Source organism: Pongo pygmaeus, chromosome 15, assembly GCF_028885625.2.
Source record: "Pongo pygmaeus isolate AG05252 chromosome 15, NHGRI_mPonPyg2-v2.0_pri, whole genome shotgun sequence".
Classification (NCBI taxonomy): Eukaryota; Metazoa; Chordata; class Mammalia; order Primates; family Hominidae; genus Pongo; species Pongo pygmaeus.
Genome location: NC_072388.2, coordinates 80,442,252 through 80,468,746, shown reverse-complemented (window position 1 = coordinate 80,468,746; position 26,495 = coordinate 80,442,252). Strand labels below are relative to the sequence as shown.

At 39.4% G+C, this 26,495-nt stretch overlaps 1 protein-coding gene across 1 annotated transcript in view; it reads left to right on the top strand.

The window, feature by feature from the left end:
• SEL1L (SEL1L adaptor subunit of SYVN1 ubiquitin ligase) overlaps nucleotides 1–26,495 on the top strand; it is a 59,576-nt gene that overhangs the window by 9,974 nt on the left and 23,107 nt on the right. Inside the window, exons 4-10 of the mRNA XM_054448536.2 lie at nucleotides 16,849–17,016; nucleotides 18,812–18,917; nucleotides 20,235–20,397; nucleotides 23,440–23,493; nucleotides 23,584–23,643; nucleotides 24,935–25,016; nucleotides 25,377–25,531. Coding sequence (XP_054304511.1) covers nucleotides 16,849–17,016; nucleotides 18,812–18,917; nucleotides 20,235–20,397; nucleotides 23,440–23,493; nucleotides 23,584–23,643; nucleotides 24,935–25,016; nucleotides 25,377–25,531 — 788 coding nt within the window. The remainder of the gene's footprint in view (nucleotides 1–16,848; nucleotides 17,017–18,811; nucleotides 18,918–20,234; nucleotides 20,398–23,439; nucleotides 23,494–23,583; nucleotides 23,644–24,934; nucleotides 25,017–25,376; nucleotides 25,532–26,495) is intronic.

Genomic DNA, 26,495 nt, shown 5'->3' with positions numbered 1-26,495 from the left:
TGTTTTTGTTTGTTTGTATTTGTTTTGTTTTGCTTTGTATTTGAGCATTGTAAGGATATAGGAAAAACCAAACCAAGGTGTGTTTTTCTTTCTCTTTCTCACTGAGTTAACACTTCTGACACCAGATATGTTGTGGGTATTTCCCCACATACCAAGTAAGCAATCAGTTCTGCAGAGGATTCTCCAGCAGAGACCAGCAGGATGTCTGCCAATTTAATTCAATTCTGACACTACCTGGAGATAGCATTAGATCTCACAAGTTTAGGGCTCAGTCTCACAAGAGCAGTCCCCGCTACTTGAGATGCCAGTCGTAAGCCCCAGGTTGTCTGTGCTTCTGACAGACTGGCTATAAATCAGGGTTCCCACAACCCCCCTCTTGGGTTCAGTTAATTTGCTAGCACTTAGGACTCTGGGAAGCATGATAAATGGGTAAATGTAAATATAAATTGACATTTATTATAAAGGATATTACAAAGGTTAGAGACAAAAAGCCAGATGGAAGAGAGGTGTAGGGCAAGGTATGGGAGAAGGACTGCAGAGCTTCCATGCCCTCTCTGATCTGATCACGCCACCCACCCTCCAGGAATCTCCACATGCTTAGCTTTCCAGAAACTCCCAGAACTCAGCTATTTTGGGTTTTTATGGAAGCTTTGTTATGCAGGCATAATTGATTAAGTCATTGCGCATTGATTTATTGGCTCAACTTTTAGCTCCTATGCCCTTCTGAGGTTGGGGGGTGGGACTGTAAATTCCAACCCTCTAATCTAATCTAATGATTGGTTTCCCTGGCAACTAAATCCTATCCCAAGGCTATCTAGGAGCCTCCAGCCACCAATTATCTCATTATCATACAGAAGACATTCTTATCCCTCAAGAGATTCCAGGGATTTTAAGAGCTATGTTTCTGGAAATGGATGAAGATCAAATATTTTTTTCACAATATCACAAGCATCATTATAAATTGATGGATTCTTATATATAATATGTCAGCCCTCTGTATCCATGGATTCAACCAAATATTTGAAAATATTTGGAAAAAATGGGTGGTTGCAACTGTACTGAACATGTCCACACTTTTTGTTCTTGTCATTATTCCCTGAACAATGTAGCATAACTATTTACATAGCATTTCCATTGTATTAGGTATTAGAAGTAGTCTAGGGATGATGTAAAACAGGAGGATTGCGTAGGCTATATGCAAGTACTATGTCATTTTATCTAAACAACTTGAGCACTCATGGATTTTGGTACCACCAGGCCAGGTCCTGGACCCAGTCCTCCAGTGATACTGAGGGACAGTCATGTGTCACTTAACAATGGGGATGCATTCTGAGAAATGCATCACTAGTTAATTTTATCGTTGTGCAAATATAGAGTGTACTTACACAAACCTAGCTAGTGTAGCCTATACCTCGGCTATATGTTATAGCCTATTGCTACTAGGCTACAAACTTCTACAGCTTGTTATTGTATTGAATACCGTACTCAGTTGTAACACAGTGGTAATTATGTGTATACCTAAACCTATCTAAACATAGAAAAAGCACATAAAAATATGGTATAAAAGATTTTAAAATGGTACACTTGTCTAGGGCACTTCCCATGAATGGAACTTGCAGGACTGGAAGTTGCTGTGGGTGAGTCTGAGTGAGTGGGTTAGTGCTGAGTGAATGTGAAGGCCTGGGACATTGCTGTACACCACTGTAAACTTTTATAAACAGTGTACACTTAGGCTGCACTAAATTTATTTTCAAAAATTTTTTTCAATAGTAAATTAACCTTAGTTTATGGTAACTTTTTTAGTTTTCCATATGGTAAACTTTTAGTTTTCCATATGGTAAACTTTTATGTTTTCTTTTATAAATTTTTTAGCTTTTCAACTATTTTGTAGTAACACTTAGCTTAAAATACAAACACATTGTACAGCTATACAAAAATACTTTATATATTATCCTTATTCTATAAGCTTTTTTCTTTTTCTTTTTTTTTTTTTTTTTTTTACTTTTTAAACGTTTTTGTTAAAAACTAAGACAAACATACACATTAGCCTACGCCTACACAGGGTCAGGATCATCAATATCACTTCCACCTCCACATCTTGTCCCACTGGAAGGTCTTCAGGGCCATTAACAGGCATGGAACTGACATCTCCTATGATAACGATGCCTATACTTCCTGAAGGACACACCTAATGCTATTTTACAGTTAACTTTTTTTTTTTAATAAGTAGGAGTACATGCTAAAGTAAGGATGAAAAATATAGTAAATACTTTACCATATTTCTAAGGTGATTTGATGATACTTAGAGAGAGTTATCTGCTCGCTCTGTTTTGGGCCAGTGAGAAGAAAGAACAGATTACAGGTCTGCTGCGAGCCCTTTCTACCTTATCAGAGTTTTTGCTTCTTTTGTGTTATCTCCTTTCACTGGTGCTGAAAATCTTGGTACCTAATGACATTAATGTTATTTTGTTTTATCATAATAAATATGCATATATAGTTTCAAAATAACAGTGGCCCTTACCACTAACTGTGGGACCACAGAATGCAGCCCAAGATTCCTTTATGGTCCTTCTTATTCTCGGTATATATTTTGCTAGGGATTTATAATAATACAGTGTTTTATAAATCACTAATAATTCTCTGGTTATATCAACAACTTTATAAACATTTAGATTAATTTGTACCAGTTTTCACTTTTCAGTAATGATTTAGACTTGTTTTTAATTTATTCTTAATACATGAAAATGCTTAAGTACTTATGCATATGTAACGTATGACATAAATTGCATATATATGGCTCTGTGTACAGTTCCAGCTACACTAGAACTGGGTTATGTGACAGTTACTTTGAAACTTTTGCCCTTTGTCAGCTTCTCAATCATGTTGCTACCATATTAATCTTTCTCAAACTCAAATTTGACCCCATAACTCCCCTGTTTACAGGCCTCCATTACTTCCCTGTTTGCCTGGGAGATGAAGTATGCAGTCCTTAGCATGATTCACAGAGCCTTCAGTGTACCCCTCCCCTAAGCAGCCTTTTTCAGCAATACAAAACCCTTTTCTGTTCTTCAAACACAACATACAATTTATGCCCCTGGGCCTTTGTACAGATTCTCCTCACTGTTTAGGATGCCTTCCTCATTCCCTTGCCCAAATCCACTGTCAAATTTCTGTTCATTCTTAAAAATAAATGTAGGTTTCTCCTTTCTGAAGTGGTTCCTGAACCAAAGTGTTTACTATATGTAAGAGCTTCCTATCTGGCCTTCCTCCTTTTGTTCTTTCCCCCACTATCAGTTCCCTAACAGCAGCCAGACTGAGACTTCTTCCTGTTCAGAAACCTCCTTTGGCTTCCTGTCCTACTCAAAATAAAATCCAAACTTTTTCTATTAACAAGGCCTGACATCAGGCCCCTCCTGTCTCTTTAACTAACTCTTCTGCCACTCCCCTTTACGTGACTCCCACCATACTTGTCCTCTTGCTATTTCTTGAACATTTCACACTTATTCCCAGTTGTGTTGGGGAACCCCAAGTCCACACCCTCAGGTGCAGTAATTTGGTAGGAAGTGTTCCTAGTAAATCTATGCTGACTCGAAGGACTCAGTGTAGAGTTGTGTTCACAGCTATAATTTGTCATAGTGGAAGACTAGAAGGCAAAATCAGCAAAGGAAAAGCATGGAATGAAGTGTAGGGGAAACCAGATGTAAGCTTTCAAGGGTCCTCTCCCAGAGGAGTCACACAGGGAGTGCTTAAATCTGGCAGCAACAAGTTAAGATAACACGTGTGAAATGTTTTCTACCCAGGTAGCTTATTAGAGACCCAGAGTTTTTACTGGGGGCTGGTTAAGTTGGCAATCTTTTCCTGGCATGTACCAGACTTGCAGAAGGAAAGCAGGTGTTCAACATTGTACAGTTTGGGTGAGCCACTCTCATCTGTAGGATGGTGGAAACTCTCCAGAAATCTAAATTTCCGGATGCTAACCAAGGGCCAACCTTGTAAGCCAGCCTTCTCAAAGAGAGAAGTTTATGTCTGTTTTTTTAACTCTTTGCACAATCTACTCCCTAGGTCATTGGCCAAGGCATCTTTATAGCAGAGTTACCAATAAGACCCAGATAGTAGTAAGACCAGCCTGCAGTATTGATTTTAGGTATGCCTTTTAGGAGGCCTGGACTTAGCCAGTTAAAACAATTCCCATTTATCATAATGGTCTATCTTAGAAAAACAATAGGCTTTCTTCCTAAGTTGTTATATTAACCTTTCTAATCTTTTTACCTTTTTTTTTTTTTTAGATGAAATCTCGCTCTTGTCCCCCAGGCTGGAGTGCAATGGCGCGATCTCTGCTCACTGCAACCTTCGCCTCCCGGGTTCAAGCGGTTCTTCTGCCTCAGTCTCCCAAGCAGCTGGGATTACAGGCGCCTACCACCATGCCCAGCTAATTTTTATATTTTTAGTAGAGATGGGGTTTCACCATGTTGGCCAGGCTGGTCTCGAACTCCTGACCTCAGGTGATCCACCCACCTCGGCCTCCAGAAGTGCTGGGATTACAGGTGTGAGCCACCGCGCCTGGCCTACCTTTTTTAAAACACATTTTACCTATTATTTGTTTACGTACATAGTCTTAAGTTTCTGTATTAATTTTTTTTTTTTTTTAATCAGCCGCAGCACAACTGTGGCCTAGTAAGTGGAAGCTGACCTAAAAGCTTTCCAGGGCTGAGTCAGTCTCATGAGAGTCAGAGTATAAGAAGTTCAGTCCCAGGCTGGGTGCAGTGGCTCATGCCTGTAATCCCAGCACTTTGGGAGGCCAAGGCAGGTGGATCACTTGAGGCCAGGAGTTCAAGACCAGCCTGGCCAATATTGCGAAACCCCATCTCTGCTAAGAATATAAAAAATTAGCCAGGTGTGGTGGCATGAGAATCGCTTGAGCCTGGGAGACGAGGCTGCAGTGAGCCGAGATCATGCCACAGCACTCCAGCCTGGGTGACAGAGTGAGACTGTCTCAAAAAAAAAAAAAAAAAAGAAGTTCAGTCCCAGAGGGTATACATGGTAACCCTGGAAGCAAACCATCAATTACAGATACTCTGTTTCCAAAACTCAAAAGAGTTCAAATTCCAGTCCTCTCACTGGCAGCAAAAAGCAAGGAAGTTGTGTCCCACTAACACATTTTTTTTGCAGCTTCCCCTGATCAGGATTATTCCTCTGTATTTACAAATTTCAGGTGTTTAACATTTTATTTTAATTTTTACAATACATCTAGATGCAATAGCCACAAAATATAAAGCCATTTTAAAAATATTCTTCTTTTTCTTTTTTCTCCCTACTGCAGTTTACTCAGCCTCCTAGCAGTAAATTCAGTGTTTGCACTGTTAACGTTACAGCTGCCAGGGAAGATCCTGGAATGCAGTGGAGGAAGGGAGGCGGGGGAGGATATTGTAGCAAGAGCAGCAGCCAGGCTGAAAAAAACTGCTGGATTGTTACCTCCCCCAGTTTTTTTGTTTGTTTTCTGGTTTCTCTAAAATTTTGTTCCAGAACAGATTTAACTTTTTAAAGAGAGCAGTTGAAACTTGTAACATTTTTGGTTTGGCCCATCCTTGGGAATTTGTGGGTCCTTTCTCTTCCCATCTAGAAGAGAGAACAAAAACTACAGGCCTCACCTGCAATACACTGCCTTTTCCCTCATTTTAGCCAGCAGGACTAAAAGCAGTCAGGGGCATCCAGCAAGCCAGCTTTCCTGGTGCTGGATCTGTCACTTTCAGATTCTGTGGCTCTCAACAAACAGCAGCTCAGCTACTGCTTCATACTGTGGATGACTCCATGACCACTCAGGCCCCAGAGATTCATCATATTCTGCCCTTTATCCTTCCTCTTCTCAAACAAGCTTTCACCATATATCAGTGAGTCAGGGTCGTTCTAGCAAATCCCACTTCTGATGCATCTGTGTCAGGGATCCCCTAGACCATCCCCAGGTTTAATGATTTGGTAGGGGGATTTGACATACAGTTGCCTTCACAGCTATGATTTATTACAGCAAAAGGGGGCAAAGCAAAATCAGCACAGGTGCAAGGTACATGGGGGGGAAGTTTGGAGGAAACAAGGTAGAAGGTTCCAAGGGTCCTCTCCTACAGAACTTATGCAAGATGCACTTAATTACCCCAGTGGCAAATTGTAACAACACATGTGAAATGTTGTCTACCAAGGAGGCTCATTAGAGACCCAGTGCCTGGAGTTTTTATTGAAAACTAGTTTGTAATCGCCCTCTGCTAGCATGTACCAAAATTGTAGAATCCCAGAAGAAAAATGGGTAGTATTGAGTGTAAACCACATGTTTGTATGGTTTGGGCTCCGTACACTTTTATAAGTTAGAATGGTGGTGTGTCTCGAATTTGTTCCTTCTAATGCCCAGACTTCAGGGTTGATTTCCTCCTCAAGCAGGGGACAACAAATGGGTAACTTGTTCCCCATATTCATGTAGATAATAGCTCCAGCTTTGGCTAATATATCCCTCCCTAATAAGGTTACTGGGACTTCCAGGCATAACAAAGGCATGTGAAAAGAGTGAAGTCTCCCAGTTACAACTGAGGAGGTGGGAGAAATACCTGGTTACAGGCTGTCCCAGGATTCCTCGGTTGATAACGGTCCTTGAGGACAGTTGTCTGGGACAGGAGATTAACACTGAGAAGGCCGCAGTGTCCAGGAGGAAGTCAATTTCCTGGCCCTCAATGGTTAAGCGTACCCGGGGCTCAGTGAGGGTGATGACATGAGCTGGCGCTTGCCCTGGGCACCCTCACTCCTGTTGTTGGATCATCTGGTTGGGGGCTTCTGGCCCAGAGAACCTTTGTCCTCTGGGGCAGTGCACCTTCCAGTAATTGCCTCGGCATAGTGGACATGGGCGAGGGGGGAGCTTGTTTCTCACTGGACAGTCTTTTAAAGTGTCCTTGCAAACCACACTGATAACAAGCCCCACCAGGTGATTGGCCTGCTCCATTTTCTGTCCTCTTTGAACCACCAAGGTTTGTCTGAGGGCCATGACCAAGGCTGTGGCCTTTCTCTGATCTCACTTTTCCTTTTCGGCCTGTTCCTCTTGGTCCCTATTATAGAACACCAAGGTTGCCAGGCTTAATAATGCCTCCAGATTTTGTTCAGGGCCCAGGGCTTGCTTTTGGAGCTTTCTTCTGATATCTGTGGCTGATTGGGTAATAAACTTACCCTTTAGAATCAGTTGACCCTCGAGTGAGTTGGGTGACAGGGGAGTATGTTCTCTTAAGGCCTCTTGAGGAAGGCGGAAGGATTTTCTTCCTTTCCCTGAGTTATGGTGGGCATCATTGAATAATTCATGGGCTTTTTCCTAATTCTCCTTAGTCCTTCTAGAACACAGGTCAGCAGATGTTTATGACTCCAGTCCCCATGATCTGAGTCTAGATCCCAGTGGGGATCCATACTGGGGCAGCTTGCTGATGGGTAGGGAATTTGTCCCTTTCTTCGGCTGTCAGTCTATCATTTACTTGACTAAGATACCAGGTATCTCCAAACTCTAGGGCTGCAGCTAAAGCTGCATTCTTTTCATTAAAGGCCAGGGTTTGATCTAACAATAACATAACATCTCTCCAAGTGAGATCGAAGGTTTGCCCTAGACCCTGTAGGACATCTGTATACCTATCAGGATCATCTGAAAGCTTCCACAGGTCTGCCTTGATCTGCTTTAAATCAGAGAGGGAAGAGGGGACATGTACCCAGGTTGGGCCAAATTCCCCTCCCCCTACAGCTTGAAGGGGACATAACCAATAGCCTGGGGGGGGGGATGGGCGGTTGTGGTCCTTTGGAGATTTCTTTGCTTGTTTCCTTCTGGTCAGGGGAGATTAGAGGAGGCTTATCATTAATAGGAAGTGGAGCTATAGGGAGGCTAGGATATGGAGGTAAGCTGAGAGGTCCTCCTGTGGCATGTAAATTGTAAGCTTTGCATAGTTGTGGATTCTCCTTCAATGAAAAGAAAGTTTGGATATAAGGTATTTCACTCCATTTGCCTTCCCTCTTCCAGAAAAGGTCAAGCTTCAGGATAGTATTGTAATTGATACTTCCCTCAGGTGACCATTTTTCCCCATCAGAGGGAATATTGGGGCCAGGCCATAGTGCAGAAAAAAATGAGCTGCCTCTTTTTCAGGGTTTGTGGGTCAAATTGGTCCCAATGGCTTAGGATGCATTTCAAGGGTGAGCCTATTGATGCCTGTTTCCCATCTGAAAGACAAAACCACCCGCGGTTTTGGTTTGTTTGTTTCTCTCCCTGCCCAAGAACCCACAAGGGTCCCTGGATCCTCCTGATCAGAATAGTTGCGCTCACTGCCAAAGCAGCAGAAACACTGGTTTTCCTCCTAGACCACAAAGAGGACCAAGGAAGGTCGGATTTAGTGGCCCTTACCAATGCGTTCTCAAAAACCTGCACCCTTGCCTGTACTCCTAGGCCACAAAGAGGACCGAGAAAAATCGATTTAGTGACCCTTAACAGCGCATTCTTGAAAACCTGTTAGAGTCCTAAGCATTCTCCTGTTAGTAGTAGGACTTTACCCATGTCCTATAAAGATGTTATGCCCCGAAAATGAAGTAGAGGGCCATACCCTAAGCGAGGGGAGGGATCTCCAGAGTTGGAAGAGTGATGCCTTTTGTCCTCACTTGAATAGGAAGGATATCATTTCTGAGGCTCCCCATATCCTAGCTTCAGGAATAGCTTTTGTTAGGCCTGCTAGCCTGAGGAGGGATCCTAAAATTCCAGATAAGATAGTCCCCCACCCCGATGGGGCTTTGGGCAAAAATTGTGTCTTTCTGATTAGTGAGCCCAGATGCCTAAAGAAGGGAATAGAGTCCTGTAGTATATACTAGAAATCATTCTCATAGGAGAAACTAGAAAAGCACCAGAGACAGGGAGTGGTTTTAGAAGCGGGACTAGCCTCAGAGAAGAGAGGTGAGAGGAAGTTTGTCTGACAAGCATTAGGACCCAGGAGGCAAAGGTCAGGATAGATAGGATAGATGGGCGAGTCTTGCTTGGGCGACGTGACTTTGAGAGTTCTGCTCATGGCCGCAGGGTCAACCAACTTGTTGTCGGGACCCCGGAGCTGAATGGCTTTCCTCTCTGTCGACCCTCGACTCAGCCCAGAAGTACAGGGAAAGCGGTAGCTGGTTCCAGGCAAACCAATGCTCCCAACTCCGAAGAGTTGGAGGTGGTTAGAGAGCTCTTTCCCAGAAAGCCTGACATCCGTGTCTTTAGTCCAGCGGCCACACTAATCACTTTTAACTGGCCAACAGGTGCTGGTATTTAGCCCCCGAATTCCAAGGAAAAATAGGGCAGAATAGCAAACGAAAGGAGTCTGATGGTACTCACTGCTTGGTGATTGTCCGTTCATGGGCGCCAAAATGTTTCCAGAATTTATTCCTTCTAGTGGGTTCTTGGTCTCACTGACTTCAAGAATGAAGCCATGGACCCTCGCGGTGAGTGTTACAGTTCTTAAAGGTGGCGCGTCTGGAGTTGTTTGTTCCTCCTGTGGGTTCGTGGTTTCACTGACTTCAGGAGTGAAGCCACAGACCTTCGCAGTGAGTGTTAGAGCTCACAAAGGTAGTGTGGACCCAAAGAGTGAGCAGCAACAAGATTTATTGTGAAGAGCGAAAGAACAAAGCTTCCACAGTGTGGAAGCGGACCCGAGGGGGTTGCCGCTGCTGGCTCTGGTGGCCAGCTTTTATTCCCTTATTTGGCCCTGCCCACGTCCTGCTGATTGGTCCATTTTACAGAGCGCTGATTGGTCCATTTTACAGAGAGCTGATTGGTCCGTTTTACAGAGTGCTGATTGGTGCGTTTACAAACCTTTAGCTAGACACAGAGCACTGATTGGTGCATGTACAAACCTTCAGCTAGACACAGAGTGCTGATTGGTGTATTTACAATCCTTTAGCTAGACAGAAAAGTTCTCCAAGTCCCCACCTGACCCAGAAGCCCAGCTGGCTTCACCTCTCAGTGGGAACCCTTCCAAAATCTAAGTTCATAGATAGCAGCTGAGGGCCACGTAAGCGGTCTTTCAAAAGGTAACTAGTCAGGCTTGCTGTGCTGTTTTCTGCATATCATCTCAATAAACATTTGTTGATCATGAATGAATAATTAAATGGCCATCATAAGGAGAATGATTACATTGTGGTATTCCCTATTATAGAATACTCATAGCCATTTTAAAAGGAACGTGTTTTGTTGTAAATAAAAAAATCCATCAGACAATGGCAGAACCAGAGGTTTATTTGGCTCATGTAACTAGAACTCACAGATAGGCCGTTCAGGACTTGTGCCATCAGAGACTCCAGCTCTCTCTTTCTTCCTGTTCAGCTCCTCAGTAGACTGGCTTCATCCTCATGTTTGTTCCATGTGGTCAAATCTGATAGTGGCTGCACCTTCAGGGCCTGGGTCCTCAAGAAGAAGTGTTGCCTGCATCAGAAGAGCAGAAGCATTTTCAGAAGACACTAGGAGAATTCTGAAACTATCACCTGGGGAAGTGGTTCAGAATCAGTAATGAGGCAGTCTGCCCTGTCTGCCACCTACAAGAATGTCAATGATATGTTAAGCAAAAAAATGTCCTATTGAAAAGTAGTTCAGTTAGTATGATCCTGTATTAGTCACAGTTCTCCAGAGAAACAGAACCAAAGGCCATTTGCTTGGGGAATTTCTTCCTTATAGGGTTCAGTCGTCATTCTGCTCAGTCCTTCAACTGATTGGGTGAGGCCTGCCCACATCATGGAGGATAATCTGCTTTACTCAAAGTCCACCAATTTAAATAATTTCATCCAAAAATCACCTTCATAGAAACTTCCAGAACAATGATATACTCAATATCTGGGCACTATGGCCCAGCCAAGTTGACACACAAAATTAACCATCACAAATCCTTTATGTGAAAAGAAGCCATTTGTAAAAATAAGTTTGCAAATGAAAAAGGTCCAGAACTTCTTTTTTCACTGTCATTACCTCTAGACAGAAGTAACTTGAAGTGATAGGTAAAGATAACTGTGATTTTTCTTTAATTTTGTGTACTTTCTTAGTGTTTGTCTCTGCACTAAACACATCCTTATAGCCTTAAAAAAGAAAAATAGAGTAATCAGCATCTTGGTCTATTTCAAATGGCATAAAAGGAACTGAGTTTAAACTGACTACATCTTGCTTAAAATTGGATTCTGAAGCAAGTTGTTGAGCAATAGAATGGCATTTCTACTTCATTGTTGCTTAAGTGGGGATGGCAGGGAAGGAACGACCTTTAACCTAGCAATCATATTAAACAGAAGATAGAAGAATAGGCAGTTGCCTGCAACAGGTCCTGACTTTCATGAAAAGGCTTTTTTTTGTTATTGTTGTTTCTTTGGTTTGATTTGGTTTTACAAGCAAATTATTTGTGCAAGGAAACTCCTTTAGGAGACCATCCTTGTAGATCCCAGCCACACCACAGCTTTGAAAACTCACCTGTCTTTAAAGCCATTGTTTAGAGAAACCCACTGTTCTTAAATAGCAGCTTTCCTGAGCAAGTTTTACTCTGGATGGTTTTTGACAGTGCCTGTCACCTGATTAATATGAAGTTTGCCACTTTATTCTGGTCACATGGGCCAGTGATTGTGCTGCTCTCTCTTTGTATTTTAAAGTGATTAGTTGCTTCTTACAGAAAGAGCTGAGCTTTGTATGAACCCTGATCTTAATGTTTTGTTCATTCTACATATGAATATATCTTCTGAAAAATACATTTTAATCTGTAAAGCGGTGGCTTTCTTCGTATAGTGTGTGTTTATTTACAAAGATAGTTTCTAGACCTTATTTAGCAGTTTTCAACTTTTGGTGAAAGCAGTCCGTAGCAAATTTACATACCATTGGTATTTTCCCCAAAATATTACTATAGCATATTCCCAGACAACAGTAAAATATTGCCTGTATCATTTGGCCTATATCACTTACTTTAAGTCAAGTACTTTGTTTCCTTTAAACCGTATGTACTGGTGCTTTGTTCTTAGTCCTTGGGAGATTTTTTTTGGTGACAATTGTTTGCTCGGTTGAGCTTTTATCTTGGTGTTTACTAAAATTGATGAACATTATGACAGTTGTCTTGAGGTTGGTAGCTTTTTAACATTAAATAATTGTTTCTCAGCTATCTTTGACTACAGGTACATTTGATTCATATGCTACTTAGTACTCTATGTTTGGAAGTACCAGATTGTTTCAGAGAGACAGCATGATTAAATAGAGAATTTTCTTATTTAAAGATCACCTATGTAAACTGTAAAAGTTCTTAAAATGAGAAATTTGTGAAGCTAAATTATTTGTGTTTATCTGTATAGATCAAGCAATTAACTTTTTAGTTTTTTGTTTTGATTGTACAGTTTAAAGTGAGAAAAAGATGTGCTTATATTCCCCTAGCCTTTAATTCTATATATATATAGAGAGAGAGAGAGACAGAGAGAGAGAGAGAGAGAGAGAGAGAGAGATCAGCATTCTAGCTATGTTTACCTTTTTTATCTCTTGGATTCTTTCCTTCAATGTTCAAGCATACTGTAATATCTTATCTGTTAAAAACAAAAACCTTGTGTCTCTTAGTCCCCCTCCAGCAACCATCCCACTCCTCTACTCCCCTTTATAGCATAATTCTTTGAAAGGGTTCTCTATAATCACTGATTTCCCTTTCTCTCTTCCTGTTCTCTAATCCAGCTCCAGCAAGGCTTGAGCCTCCTCCAGACTACTAAATCTATTCTTCTCCACTAGTCACATTCTAATTGCTGAATACCTGGTCAGTTCCTGATCCTCATCTTAACCCCTCACTAGTATTCTTTTCCCTGAAGATACTTTCTTCAGTTGGCTGCTGGTTCCTTAGAATTTGTCTGATCTTGAAACATGAGCTTGCCTCAGGACTCAGCCTTTGATCCTCTTCCCTGGCTCCACTACTCTCTAGGGACCTTTAATTCCTTCCATGTTGACGATGCCCTGGTTTTCGTTTAATGGCTGCCCCATAGGGTATTTACCCAGTTTCCTATCAGTAGATCTTTGAGTTCATTTGGTTTTATGTTTTTAAAATTAGGATACTGAACAAGTATTCTCTTGTACATAATCTCTTTGTTTATGGGAGCATTTTTTTTAAATTTTATTATTATTATACTTTAAGTTTTAGGGTACATGTGCACAACGTGCAGGTTTGTTACATATGTATACATGTGCCATGTTGGTGTGCTGCACTATGGGAGCATTTTTTTAAGTAAACATCCTGGAAGTAGAAAAGCTGGATCTGAAGATATGGACCTTTCCATTCTAATAAATATTACCAAATGCCCCTCTTGAGGAGATTGTATTAATCCATACACTTGCTAAGAGTATGAAAGTGCCCATTTACCCATCCTCTGGCCAACACTGCATATTTTCAGTTTTGTTTTGCTTTTTACTTTTTCTTACTTTCTTGACTGATTTTAATTGACTTTGCAAGAGCAGATTTCTACTAGTTGAAGTGTAAAGCATTCTGTTCATTATTACAATAAGTTCTGTAATATAAATATCTTCCTCTTGAGGTCTAAATAGATTGGGATACTGTGTCATTAATTGCAGAGGCAAAATATGATTCATTATCTAGAAAATGTGAATTTTTACATGAAGCTGCAGAACTGAGAACCTATTTTTCCCTTTCATGGTGTCAGATTTGATTACTGGTTATTGCTAATTTAAATTGCATAACCTGTCAGCTTCATTATACCGGAGCGGTGATTACCTTGTTTTTAAAATTGATACTCTTCTTTTGGAGGTTTTTAAAAGGATGACTTTGAAATTATTGCAGGATTTCTCCATAGAAAGACAATTAACTGAAATTAAAACTATTGTGAGGAGTTTCTGTTTGAGATAATCAATTTGAGACTAGGGAGTCCCAATCAATAACCTTCAGAAGATTTTAAAACAAGTTTAAAAGGTAGTAACACTTTCCATATTGTGATTTTCCTTGGAGAATGTAGCTGAGAGAAACAAATTTTCTTTGTAGTAACTCACTAATGAATTATTTTGACAGGTTGCAGTTTTGACTAAATTGATGAAGCAAGTGCCTCCTGGGGATTCTTCCTCCTTATGTCAGTGCCGAATCAGCAGTAGATGAAAACCTTTTGATGTCAAAAAATTTTTTACTCTCTCCAGTTTCTTTTCTGTCGTATAGTTCATCACATGAAAGGGAATTATTTCATATATTTGAAACATTTAGAAAATATAAGTTTTGGCAAACTAAAATTCCTATGATAAGCTATTTGTTTTTAAGACAAAGATTTCTATTATCATAGAAGTATTAATTCTTTTAAACCATCAATTGCTATTTAATTTGAAATTCAGGTTTATAAACTGCAGTTCTACAGACGCTTTCTCGGTTCACTGCAACCTCCACCTCCCAGGTTCACGTGATCCTCCTGCCTTAGCCTCCCCAGTAGCTGAGACTACAGGCGTCCACTGCCACACCCAGCTAATTTTTTGAGTTTTTAGTAGAGACAGAGTTTCACCATGTTGCCCAGACTGGTCTCGAACTCCTGGGTTCAAGTGATCCGCCCACCTCAGCCTCCCAAAGTGCTGGGAATTACAGGCGTGAGCCACCATGCCTGGCTCTCAGACACTGTCTTTCTAAAGCAGAGGCAGATTTGGATCTAGTAGCAGTGTATAGGGATGTCCTTTCCAAATTCTGTAGTCAGAATGACTCCTCTGAAGTTGTTGCTAAAGGATTCCTTGCCTATACATTGCATTAGAGATCCTTTCTTTAAAACATAGACAAAGCAAAGGTGAAAAAGTTATTTGCCTCTTATTACCAGGATGATGAGTAACATTCACTTGGTGTAAACCATTTGAAATTCATTTTGTCTTTCATAGCTTATTGAAAATATTTTTTAAATTAGTATCATAGGCTATGTCTTTTTTTACACTGCAAAGAAAGAAGGGATACTTTCTAGCCTTCAGAGCAGGGGTGCCCATAATAATAATAGCAGCTGTCATGTCTTGGACTCATATTACCTAAAGTGATAGGCACCATAATGAGTCCTTTACGTGTATTATCTCACTTGTCAGTCTTTGCAAACAACCCGATGCAATAAGGACTGTTATTCCTATTTGGAGATAAGGAAGTTATCTCTAAGTAATCTTAAGAGATTAAATAATTTGCTCAAAGTGCACAGCTAATAAGTGGTAGGGTTTGCATCAAATGTTCTAACCCCAGAACCTATACCCTTCATGACCGAGCTCTGCTACCCAATTAAATTCTCCATGTAAAAGCAACCAGTGGAAGTTGACATGGGCTCATACCTACTATGTATGGTTTTAGGCTTAGTCCTGGACCTCTGGTCTTCTCATATACCTCTCATGCAGCATTCTTATGCATACATACCCTTGAATTCAAGTGTTATCTGTGTACTGGAGAATTTTTTTTTTTAGCTACGACTGAAACATGTTTAAGACATTTTCACTTGTGATTTTTTGTTTTTGCTGGTTTTTTTTTTTTTTTGTGGGTTTTTTCTTTGTTTTTTTAGTAGCCACCTTGAATGTAGCAGTACCTACCCAGTAACCTACTCCTCCTTTAGAATTTTATGTCTTAGTAAGGGCAGCCATCTATGTACCCCTAAAGCACCTGGGTGTCTTCCTTGACTCAACTTTCCTCTTATCCACACATCTAGAAAGTGGTACCATATCTACCTCCTTAGCATCACTTGAGTACATCCACATTTTCCATTCTATTCCCCTCTCCGGGCTACCATTGCTTTTCAGACTACTGTTACAACCTTTAAACTAGTCACCTTGCATCCAGCCTTACTTTTTACATACTTTCCACTCTTTTAATAAATGTGAGCATGTCACTCCTACGCAAAACTTTTCAGTGAGTTTCCATTGTTCTCAGGATAAAAGTTCAAACTCCTTATTAAGACATGTAAGGTCTTCCCCAGTCTGGCTTCCTCATGCTGCTTTAGCCTCTTCTGTTGTCCACTTTGCCACTCATTTGATTCTTGTCACCTTAGCACCTATCTGTTTGAGTACTCCTACCCACCCCACCCCTGAGCCTTTCATTCGCTGCTACTCCTGCACGCCCTTCAGGTTCAATTGAAACCTCAGTTCCTGAGAGGGGAGGCTTTCCTTTCCATAGCATCCATCACACATTTGCTTAATATCTCTCTTCCTGGATAGGCAGAAGTTGTGTGTAGCAAAGATCTCTAATCCACCTCATTTCTAGCACTTACCATAATTTTCAACACCTAAGAGATACTCATAAATAATTTATAGAAGAAATTACAGATGCAGTCTCTACCCTTAACAAGCTCAAAGTCCAATGGGAACTAGAGTATGGTAAAGAAGTAACTTCCATACATGTGATAAGTACTCTAATAAAATGCCACAGGATTGCAGAGGAGCGTGTGAGTGGTTAACTTTGCCTTGGGGGGAGCATTTGCCCTATGTAACTCTGTATTACTGAAGAAATTGACTTAACGGCATTCAGAAACAAGGAGAGCTGTGCTGAGCAGTAGAACTGATTCACTTGCATTTTTCCTTGTTTTTTGCTTACTTTTTGGGCAGGAGTTTTACAGTAGACCTTTAATATTCTAAGGTTATATGTCAGGAACTTCAGAAAGTCTAACCTAGACACAGATGCTAAGTAGTCAGCTAGCCATGCTCACTAAATTGACTAAACCAAGTCCTCTGTAATCAAAATCATTGCTAGCCCTTTTATGTTCCCAGTTACAAATCAGGAGTCATGAATCTTTGTTTCAAATTCTGATAGCCAAAATTGATGGCATTGAATCCATGAATACCAGAGGTGTTGTTCATGTTTAGATTTTTATTTCTTGTCATTCCAGCTTTGACCGCCATTGAAGGCACAGCACATGGGGAGCCCTGCCACTTCCCTTTTCTTTTCCTAGATAAGGAGTATGATGAATGTACATCAGATGGGAGGGAAGATGGCAGACTGTGGTGTGCTACAACCTATGACTACAAAGCAGATGAAAAGTGGGGCTTTTGTGAAAGTAAGTATTGCTCAGTAGAAGGCAGATCTGCATTGCTTTGTGTCTAGGGCAATGTTTTTAAGGCCTTTTTCTAGCCATCCTTTTCCACATTGATCAGAAATGGCCAGCGTTGCTGATGTCGTTACAGCCTTAAAGAGTGGACTTTAAGAGTGGGAAACACATGGTGTATTTATTTTCAGGCTGTCACTCAAGTCACACTCACATTTTATTTAGAGATGGTTTTCCATTGGTATACACAGGTTGTTTTGTTAAACCCTTCAGGCAGGCTGGTAAATTATTTAACATAAAACTTTTTGGGGGCAGTAAAGGAAACTGGGGCATTATGGAGAAGGTTAATAGTGATTACAAGAAAAATAAATAACTTTTTAAAAATACTGAAGGTGAAATATGCTATGCCAAGGTAACATTTGACAAATACAGTATATTTAACCATCTTTAGTATAAATGTCATTATAAAGATGCTGACTTCTAAGGAAAGCTATTTTCAGGAAAAACTTTCTAACTATGAAAAAACAGAAAATCTTGAACATAACCCCTTAAATACCAATTTTTTAAAAAATAATGGCTGTTATAGAATATTTGGGCAGTCCTAAAAGAGCACATCAAATATAGTCCATCTTTAGATGTAGGCCAGCGTGACTGGGTACTCCAGTTAAAGCACCAGAATTTTTTTATATTATAAGAAGAATTTGCTTCTGTTTTTATAAACACTGGTTCTAATGATATATGTTTCTTTTGATGAGTTCTTACAGTAGCAAAATAACTTTTGAAAAATCTATAACAGTTCTGTGATTTTCGGTGTTATATCAGTTTGAAAAATTGGTGAACTTGAACATTAAATCAGTTTCTATATTTAATAAAAATCAATTTTTTACTAATTTGTATTATATAGTTAATCAAATATTTTCACCTTGTAAAGATATACAGTATTTCCAATAGAACTAAAATGTCCTTTGACACCAACAGTGTTTTTCTGACTACTGTGTTCTTATGTCTTGACCTTATTTTAGCTGACCTTGGCACATTGTATTAGTCCATTCTCACACTGCTGTAAGGAAATACCTGAGACTGGGAAATTTATTAATAAAGGAGGCTTAATTGGCTCACAGTTCTGCAAGCTGTACAGGAAGCATGATGCTGGCATCTGCTTGGCTTCTGGGGAGGCCTCGGGAAACTTACCATGTGAGATGCAGCCGTCTCATATGGTGGGAGCAGGAACAAGAGAGATGGTGAGGAGCAAGGTGCCACATACTTTCAAATGACCAGATCTCGTGAGAACTTACTATCACAAGAACAGCACCAAGGGGATGGTGCTAAACCATTCATGAGAAACCATCCCTATGATCTAGTTGCCTCTCACCAGGCCTTACAGGTGAGAGAGATTGTAATCACCAGGGATTACAATTCAATGTGAGATTTGGTGGAGACACTGATCCAAACCATATCACATATAATCTGAAATTTTAGTTGAATTATATTTAAAAAGGTAGCATTACTAACAGAAAAGTACCCTCTAAGAGTGGCTTGGTATTGGTATTTCTATAAGAAAGTGATTTCAATGAATTTTATATATGTGTGTATATATATACATATATATATGTGTATATATATATATTTTTTAAGTTTTATCTTGTGTCATGTAAAGGCCACACTTAAGTGTTTTTAGAATCGTATTTGGGAATAGTGAAAGATCATTCATTTTGTTTGTATGACTGCCCAAAAGAAAGAATACTGATGGTTGATAATTGATGTAGAATGAAAATCCATTTAAATGCATCTGACATTTTGTTTTTAGCTGAAGAAGAGGCTGCTAAGAGACGGCAGATGCAGGAAGCAGAAATGATGTATCAAACTGGAATGAAAATCCTTAATGGAAGCAATAAGAAAAGCCAAAAAAGAGAGTAGGTAGCACTGCTAAGTCCACTTTTCCCCCATGACAGGCCATTACTGAGACAAATAGCAACTACATTCTTTAAAAAATGCACTGCCAGAGACACAGAAGATTTTTTTAAGTTCCATTACAAGAAAACGTAGTATGACTTATAGGCATTAATAGCATTGCTTTTACCACACTTTAGTTTGTTAAGGTAAAATTGTTATACTGGTTACGGTAACAAACAGTGAGTAAGATGGCAATGATTGACTCAAGTTGTAGTTTCTAAGAACCAAGCATGCATATACTATTTAGAATTCAGAATGACATAAAACAAAAAGAATTGTTGTCAAGTACTTTTTTTGTTTTTGCTTTGTAATTTTTGACTGGAATTTAGGAATTTGTGCTTGGAAAAAACAGAACAAGTGATTATCTCGTAACATCTTATGTCCTTTTAATTTCAGCTGACATTTTTATAGTCTGCAAAGATTTGAAAAGAAAATTGCAATAGTTATTATTAGATCATATACTGACACCATCATATTCTCTTTTTACAAATCTGGTTAACTTTTTTTAATAGAAGTTTTTAGAATTACTGTTAGTATAATTAGACTATTTCAAGATATTAGGATAACAGGGAGAACTGGTACCTTATATGAAAAACAAAAGAGCTAGCCAATCTGGGCAGCATAGTGCAACCCTGTCTAAAAATAAATTTAAAAATTAGCCAGGCATGATGTTGCTCACTGTGGTCCCTGCTACTTGGGAGGCAGAGGTAGGAGGATCACTTGAACTTGGAAGGTAGAGAGGCGGCGGTGAGCTGTGACACACCACTGCACTCCAGCCTGGGCAACAGAGGAAGACCATCTCAAAAAAAAATTAAAATTAAAAAAATGGGATGTTTTTTACATAAGTAAGTAATATGACTGAATAGAAATAAGATTATCAAAGGGCGTGGCTAGGCGCAGTGGCTCACGCCTGTAATCCCAGCACTTCCGGAGGCCGAGGTGGCCAGGAGTTCGAGACCAGCCTGACCAACATGGTGAAACCCTGTCTCTACTAAAAATACAAAATTAGCCAGGCGCAGTGGCGCACGCCTGTAATCTCAGCTACTCGGGAGGCTGAGGGAAGAGAATTGCTTGAACCTGGGAGGTGGAGGTTGCAGTGAACCAAGATTATGCCATTGCACTCCAGCTGGGACAACAAGAGTGAAACTCCATCTCAAAAGATCAAAGGGGTTTTGTAACATAAGGAAATTATTTATGTTGCATTTTAGTAGATCAAAAAAACTTAATGGCAGTTTCAAAACATTACTAATTCGGTTTTTAATTGTTTACATTTAAAGAGCATATCGGTATCTTCAAAAGGCAGCAAGCATGAACCATACCAAAGCCCTGGAGAGAGTGTCATATGCTCTTTTATTTGGTGATTACTTGCCACAGAATATCCAGGCAGCGAGAGAGATGTTTGAGAAGCTGACTGAGGAAGGCTCTCCCAAGGGACAGACTGTAAGTACATTCTCAGTGAAGAATCTCTCTGCATGTAACACTTGTTAGTTTTAAAAGCAGTTTACTCTCTATGTCCTGACTTCTTTTAAAAAGTCAGACTGGAAGATAAATACCAATTTTGTGGCTGACCATTTTATCAGTCTTCTTGGATAGTCTTTTTTCCTTAGTCTGGGAACATTTATGGTCATGGAAGACATTTTTACAGTTGTGCCTTGCCACAATTACATTTGTACTTTTCCAAATTAGATCTGTAGAGAATGAAATATGAAGATAATTACTTTTTATCTGAAATTACTCACCATTGCATTTTTCCAAAGTTCAGATGTTGCAGCTCATGTTAATCTTGGTGTTTTTTTAAAAAAGTATTTTATTACAGAAGCAGTACATGTCCATTATAGGAAACTAGAAATAGAAACTAACAAAACTAAGAAGTACACATCACATATGTACCACCCAAATATGAGTAATAATATATTAGTGTGCATGCATATCTTTCTATAATAGATCTTTCTCTTTGTGTATATATACACGATATTTTTATTAAAATGAGATATCACTGTCTATTGTTCTGGAACTTCACCTTTTCATCCCAGCACATTTTAAGTCATATAATACCCACACTATGTTCATATGATGTTGAACCCAAAAATTTTCTTTATACCTGTTTTGTCCAAACCGGTATTCAATCCAGGCCTCTACCTTACATTTGGTTGTTATCTAGTATACCCCAAAGCCTTTTTTGTCTATATTAGAGATAGGGCCAGTTTTTCTGCAGAATATCCTACCTCAGTTTGTTTTCATGGTGGCTTTTAGTTTGTTTCTTCATCACCTGTATTTCCTGTCAATAGGATGTTACAGCTAAAGGCTGATGAACACAAGTAAAATATTTTTGGCTAGACTACATTACAAGGGATGTTCTGTATTCTACATTGTATCACATCAGTTGATAACATATCTGGTTGTTTCCCCATTAATAATGCTAAGATTGACACCTGGATTTAGGGGGCCATCATATTTATTTAAAATTCCTTCAATAATTCAAGCTTATTCAAGCTGTGAGACTTGCTTAAAGATAAATGAAATATCTAATCACAAGGAAAGTCTGTTTTCAAACTGTATAAACAATAACAGGAGTCATAACAGTTGTTTTCTTAGAATTGAATACCTAACAATTCTGCAGCTCTTTCCTCGGTATTTTATTATAAACAGATTATATCTTAATTGCTCCCCTTTGTTTTCAAAGCTTTTTCTCTTCTTTGCGTGAATCAGTTTATGTAAAAACATATATATTCTTATTTTCAGAGGTATTCTGCTCTGAAGAACGGTTTTACTTTATAAGGCATCGGTTCCCTCTAATATTAGAACCTTACAAAGCCACAGCACTTTATATGTTGCAAAGCACTCTCTCCATGAAAATTAATTCTAGTTGATGCAATAGACAAAACCCGAAAATCACAGTGGCTTAACACTACAGAGAGTTGTTTCTTGCTCATGCTAGATTTGATGTAGCTCTCCTGTTGGCATCATTCTTTTTTGAATAGTGACTCCTGGTCATGGGCTGTTTCTATTTTGTAGCTACACTGATTGCTACATGGGGCTTCCACGCCATGATGAAGTGAGAAGAGAGCCTCAGGATTCATTAGGATGTTTTCAGGCTTACATCCCTGACAGCCATATCCCAGGCATATGATTCTACAGAGGCTGGAAAACGTAGAGGAGCTCGTGATTTCAGTGAGCACTCCAGTCTCTGCCACACCTGCCTTTGTCACGTTAGCTTATACTTTCCTATCATCAAGGATGATCCATAGACGGCAAAGGGTTGAAAAGGTTGAACTTCACCAAGGCATTGTTTGTTCCTTTTTTTTGTTTTTATTTTTAGAAAGTCATGTGTGCTCTAACATTGTAGAGCAGCCTTTCTCCCTTGACCTCTTCAGCTTGACCCCTTGCTCCTCTTTTTATATCTGAGATAGTTTATCTTGGTAATTCATATCTTGTCTGTTTTCATAGTGTATTCCTCTCCGCATATATAGAGAAATATGCTGATGTACCTATAACGGGAGTTGTCTTCATAATGGCTGTTCATAAAGATAGTCATGTTTACATGTATTCAGCTTTATCTTTCTAGTTAATATTAAATTGTCCTCAAGCTAAACTTTTTGTCTTGTTTAAAGTTACATTTGGCCGGGTGTGGTGGCTCACGCCTGTAATCCCAGTACTTTGGGAGGCCAAGGCGGGCAGATCACAAGGTCAAGAGTTCAAGACCAGCCTGGCCAACATGGTGAAACCCTGTCTCTACTAAAAATACAAAAAAAAAATTAGCTGGGCATGGTGGCGGCACCTGTAATCCCAGCTACTCAGGAGGCTGAGGCAGGAGACTTGCTTGAATCTGGGAGGCAGAAGCTGCAGTGAGCCAAGATTGCGCCATTGCACTCCAGCCTAGGCGACAGAGCAAGACTCTGTCTCGGAAAAAATAAATTAATAAAAATAAAGTTACATTTAATTGTGGCTGGGTACAGTGGCTCACCCCTGTAATCTCAGCAGTTTGGGAGGCTGAGGTGGGTGGATCACTTGAGGTCAATAGTTGGAGACCAGCCTGGCCAACATGGTGAAACCCTGTCTCTACCAAAAATTACAAAAACTAGCCGGGCGTGGTGGCATACACCTCTACATAGTCCCAGCTGCTCGGGAGGCTGAGGTGGGAGAACCACTTGAACCCAGTAGGCGGAGGTTGCAGTGAGCCAAGATCGTGCCACTGCACTCCAGCCTGGATGACAGAGTGAGACCCTGTCTCAAAAAAAAAAAAAAACCACAAATAAATAAAAAATTTTTTTAAATAATGTTACATTTAATTTAATTGTGTAATGTGTAAAACCCTGAATGCTTTTCCAGGGCTCTTTAATCCATGTTTGTACATACTTGAATTCAAATCTTTTAGCATTTAAAGACTCTTGCATTTTTTCATAGTATATAAAACTGTGTCTGTCTGTGTCTATCTTGGATAAACCTTCACCAAAGCAAGATTTCTTTTATCATCTATTTCAGGCTCTTGGCTTTCTCTATGCCTCTGGACTTGGTGTTAATTCAAGTCAGGCAAAGGTAATACTATTAAAACTTTATTGCGTATAACAATTCGAATTGAATAAATGCGTGCCTGTGTTCAGTTAAACATGTTTTGTTCTTTCACAGGCTCTTGTATATTACACATTTGGAGCTCTTGGGGGCAATCTAATAGCCCACATGGTTTTGGTAAGTAGACTTTAGTGGAAGGCTAATAATATTAATATCAGAAGAATTTATGGTTTATAGTGGCCACAACTTTTTCAGCTTTCATGATCGAGATTTGCTTGTATTAATTAAGACCAAATATTCAGTTGAATTTCCTTCAAATTCTTGTTAATGGATATAACACATAGAATCTACATGTAAATGAAAATTGGTGGAGTCCACAATTTTTCTTTAAAATGATTAGTTTGGCTGATTGCCCCTAAAAAGAGAGATCTGATATATGGCTCTTTTTAAATTTTCTCTGATTTGGAATTGTCAGAATCATTTTTTAAATTAGATTATCATAATTTTTAAAAATGTTCTTTAGTTTTTCAAAATTTTGTAAATGGTGGCTACAGAAAAAGAACATGAAATATTGGCCAGGCGCGGTGGCTCATGCCTGTAATCCCAGCACTTTGGGAGGCCAAGGCAGGCGGATCATGAGGTCAGGAGATGGAGACCATCCTGGCTAACACGGTGAAACCTCGTCTCTACTAAAAAAATACAAAAAAAAATTAGCCGGGCGCAGTGGCGGGTGCTTGTAGTCCCAGCTACTCGGGAGGCTGAGGCAGGAGAATGGCGTGAACCCGGGAGAGGCGGAGCTTGCAGTGAGCCGAGATCGCACCACTGCACTCCAGCCTGGGCGACAGAGTGAGACTCTGTCTCAAAAAAAAAAAAAACAAAAAGAGCATGAAATAATATTATACATTATTTTGCAACAATGCCCTAAGAATTGTTAAAGTTCATGAAGTTATTTGTGCAGAATGACTCCAGAGAGCTCTACTTTCTGTTTTTTACTCTTCATGATTAGCTGTCTTCCCATTTATTCTGGTCATTTATTGCTAGTGACACTGTGCCTGCTTCCAGTAGTCTCATTTCCCCTATTTTGCTAATTTGTTACTTTTTCTTTACTAATTTGGAAGATTAACTCATTTTTGATAAAATTGTGTCTAAGATTAAAACTGGTTCTAAGCGAAAGCCCTTATAATTTTTCTCTTATGAGTAAAATGCACACACTTCAAAAATAAAGTTTATGACATCTATTTTGATTGCTCTAGGAATTATATTATTTATTTCCTTGTACTTAGCTATGGCCTTCTGGTTGAAGTTGCTGAATAAATTACTTCAAAACCTAAAACTTAGCATAAATAAGATGTTAGTATACTTGGATCAGATTACAGCAAAATTCTGGGTGCTTAGCTTTATTTTTTCCACGAAGAATGACACTGAAGTACGTGAAACTGCTGCCTCCTCACGTGAAGTTGTTTTACAGGGTTACAGATACTGGGCTGGCATCGGCGTCCTCCAGAGTTGTGAATCTGCACTGACTCACTATCGTCTTGTTGCCAATCATGGTATCTATGTTTCCCCTTTTACCTTTTAGGGGAAAAAAAATAAATGGAATTAACTTTAAACATTTCTATTTTTATTGTTCTGTTTGAAGTATTATAAATGGCTCTTTTATGTGGACTCATCTTTAAACTAGTTGAGGTTCAGAAGTACTTTTTTCTTTATATAATTTTGCTTTAGGTTCTATTTATGTTGTGAAAAAAGTTCAATTTATTAATAGATTACTGATTTGCGATCTATATAGACTACTGTAAAAACAGTTTCCTTTAACATTGTGTTTGTCAGCGTTTGGCAGCTACAATTGTACTTCTCTCTGGAACAGTTCTTCTCATTTTCCTCTACCTTATTTTATCCCTGTATTTCAGTTGCTAGTGATATCTCGCTAACAGGAGGCTCAGTAGTACAGAGAATACGGCTGCCTGATGAAGTGGAAAATCCAGGAATGAACAGTGGAATGCTAGAAGAAGATTTGATTCAATATTACCAGTTCCTAGCTGAAAAAGGTGATGTACAAGCACAGGTACGTGTTTAAACATCTCACCAAATATCTTTACTGCATTGTGTATTTTAATCTGTAGGGTACAGGAGCAAGCATTTATATCTGTAAGTTACATTTTCATTGCCCTGAGCAATTATGAACTACATATTAGAATCACCTGAGTCCCTTAAAAAAAAAATACCAAGAGTCTCACACTCTCAGGAGATTCCATTTGGGTTAGCGTGGGATGGGGCCGAGGCATTGAGGGTTCCTAAAACTGTCCAGGTGACTCTCCCGTGTACTGCCATTGAAAAATCACTGCTTGAACAGAACAGCATTAACACCGATGATGAAGGCTGTTACTAGAGTCACCAATGATGAAAACTGTCACTTTCTCTAAACAAGAAGTCCCTGGAATATTTGCGATATCAGATGCTCTTCAGAGCTATTTACCATTCATGTTTCTTTTGCTCCTCTTAAATCATAATTTCCTCAAGGTCAAGAACAGAAGTAAGCTCGTTTAATGGAAGTTGTATAATGTCCATCAAAGTACCATGTGTGCACACACACGTTTCGTGGCTTCTTTTGATATTAAAATAAAAAGAACTTTAACATTTATATTTTATTCCACTAAGTTTGCAATTATTTCTAATTTAGGACATGTACAGATGAGCATTAGATACTTATTAAGGACAGTTGGTTTTAAGACTAGCAGTGGAGTCTTAAGAAAAAAAAAAAACCACGGTGAAAGGTAGATCTAAATGTTAGCTGATAGAAATTATAATAAACTTGTACAATTAAACATTTTTACATTAATGTAAAATTTAGTTTACTTAAAATTTTCTGTTTTACTCGCTTTCTGTGTATCTTGCTTTTTGTGTTTACTTTTCTCTCCTTTCTTGCCCTTTTTCAGTTTGAGTGCTTTTTCCTGTTGCCTCTCTTCCCCTCTGCCAGCATGATGCTACTCTTATAGTGGTTATCTAGCGATCACAACATGCATCCTTGA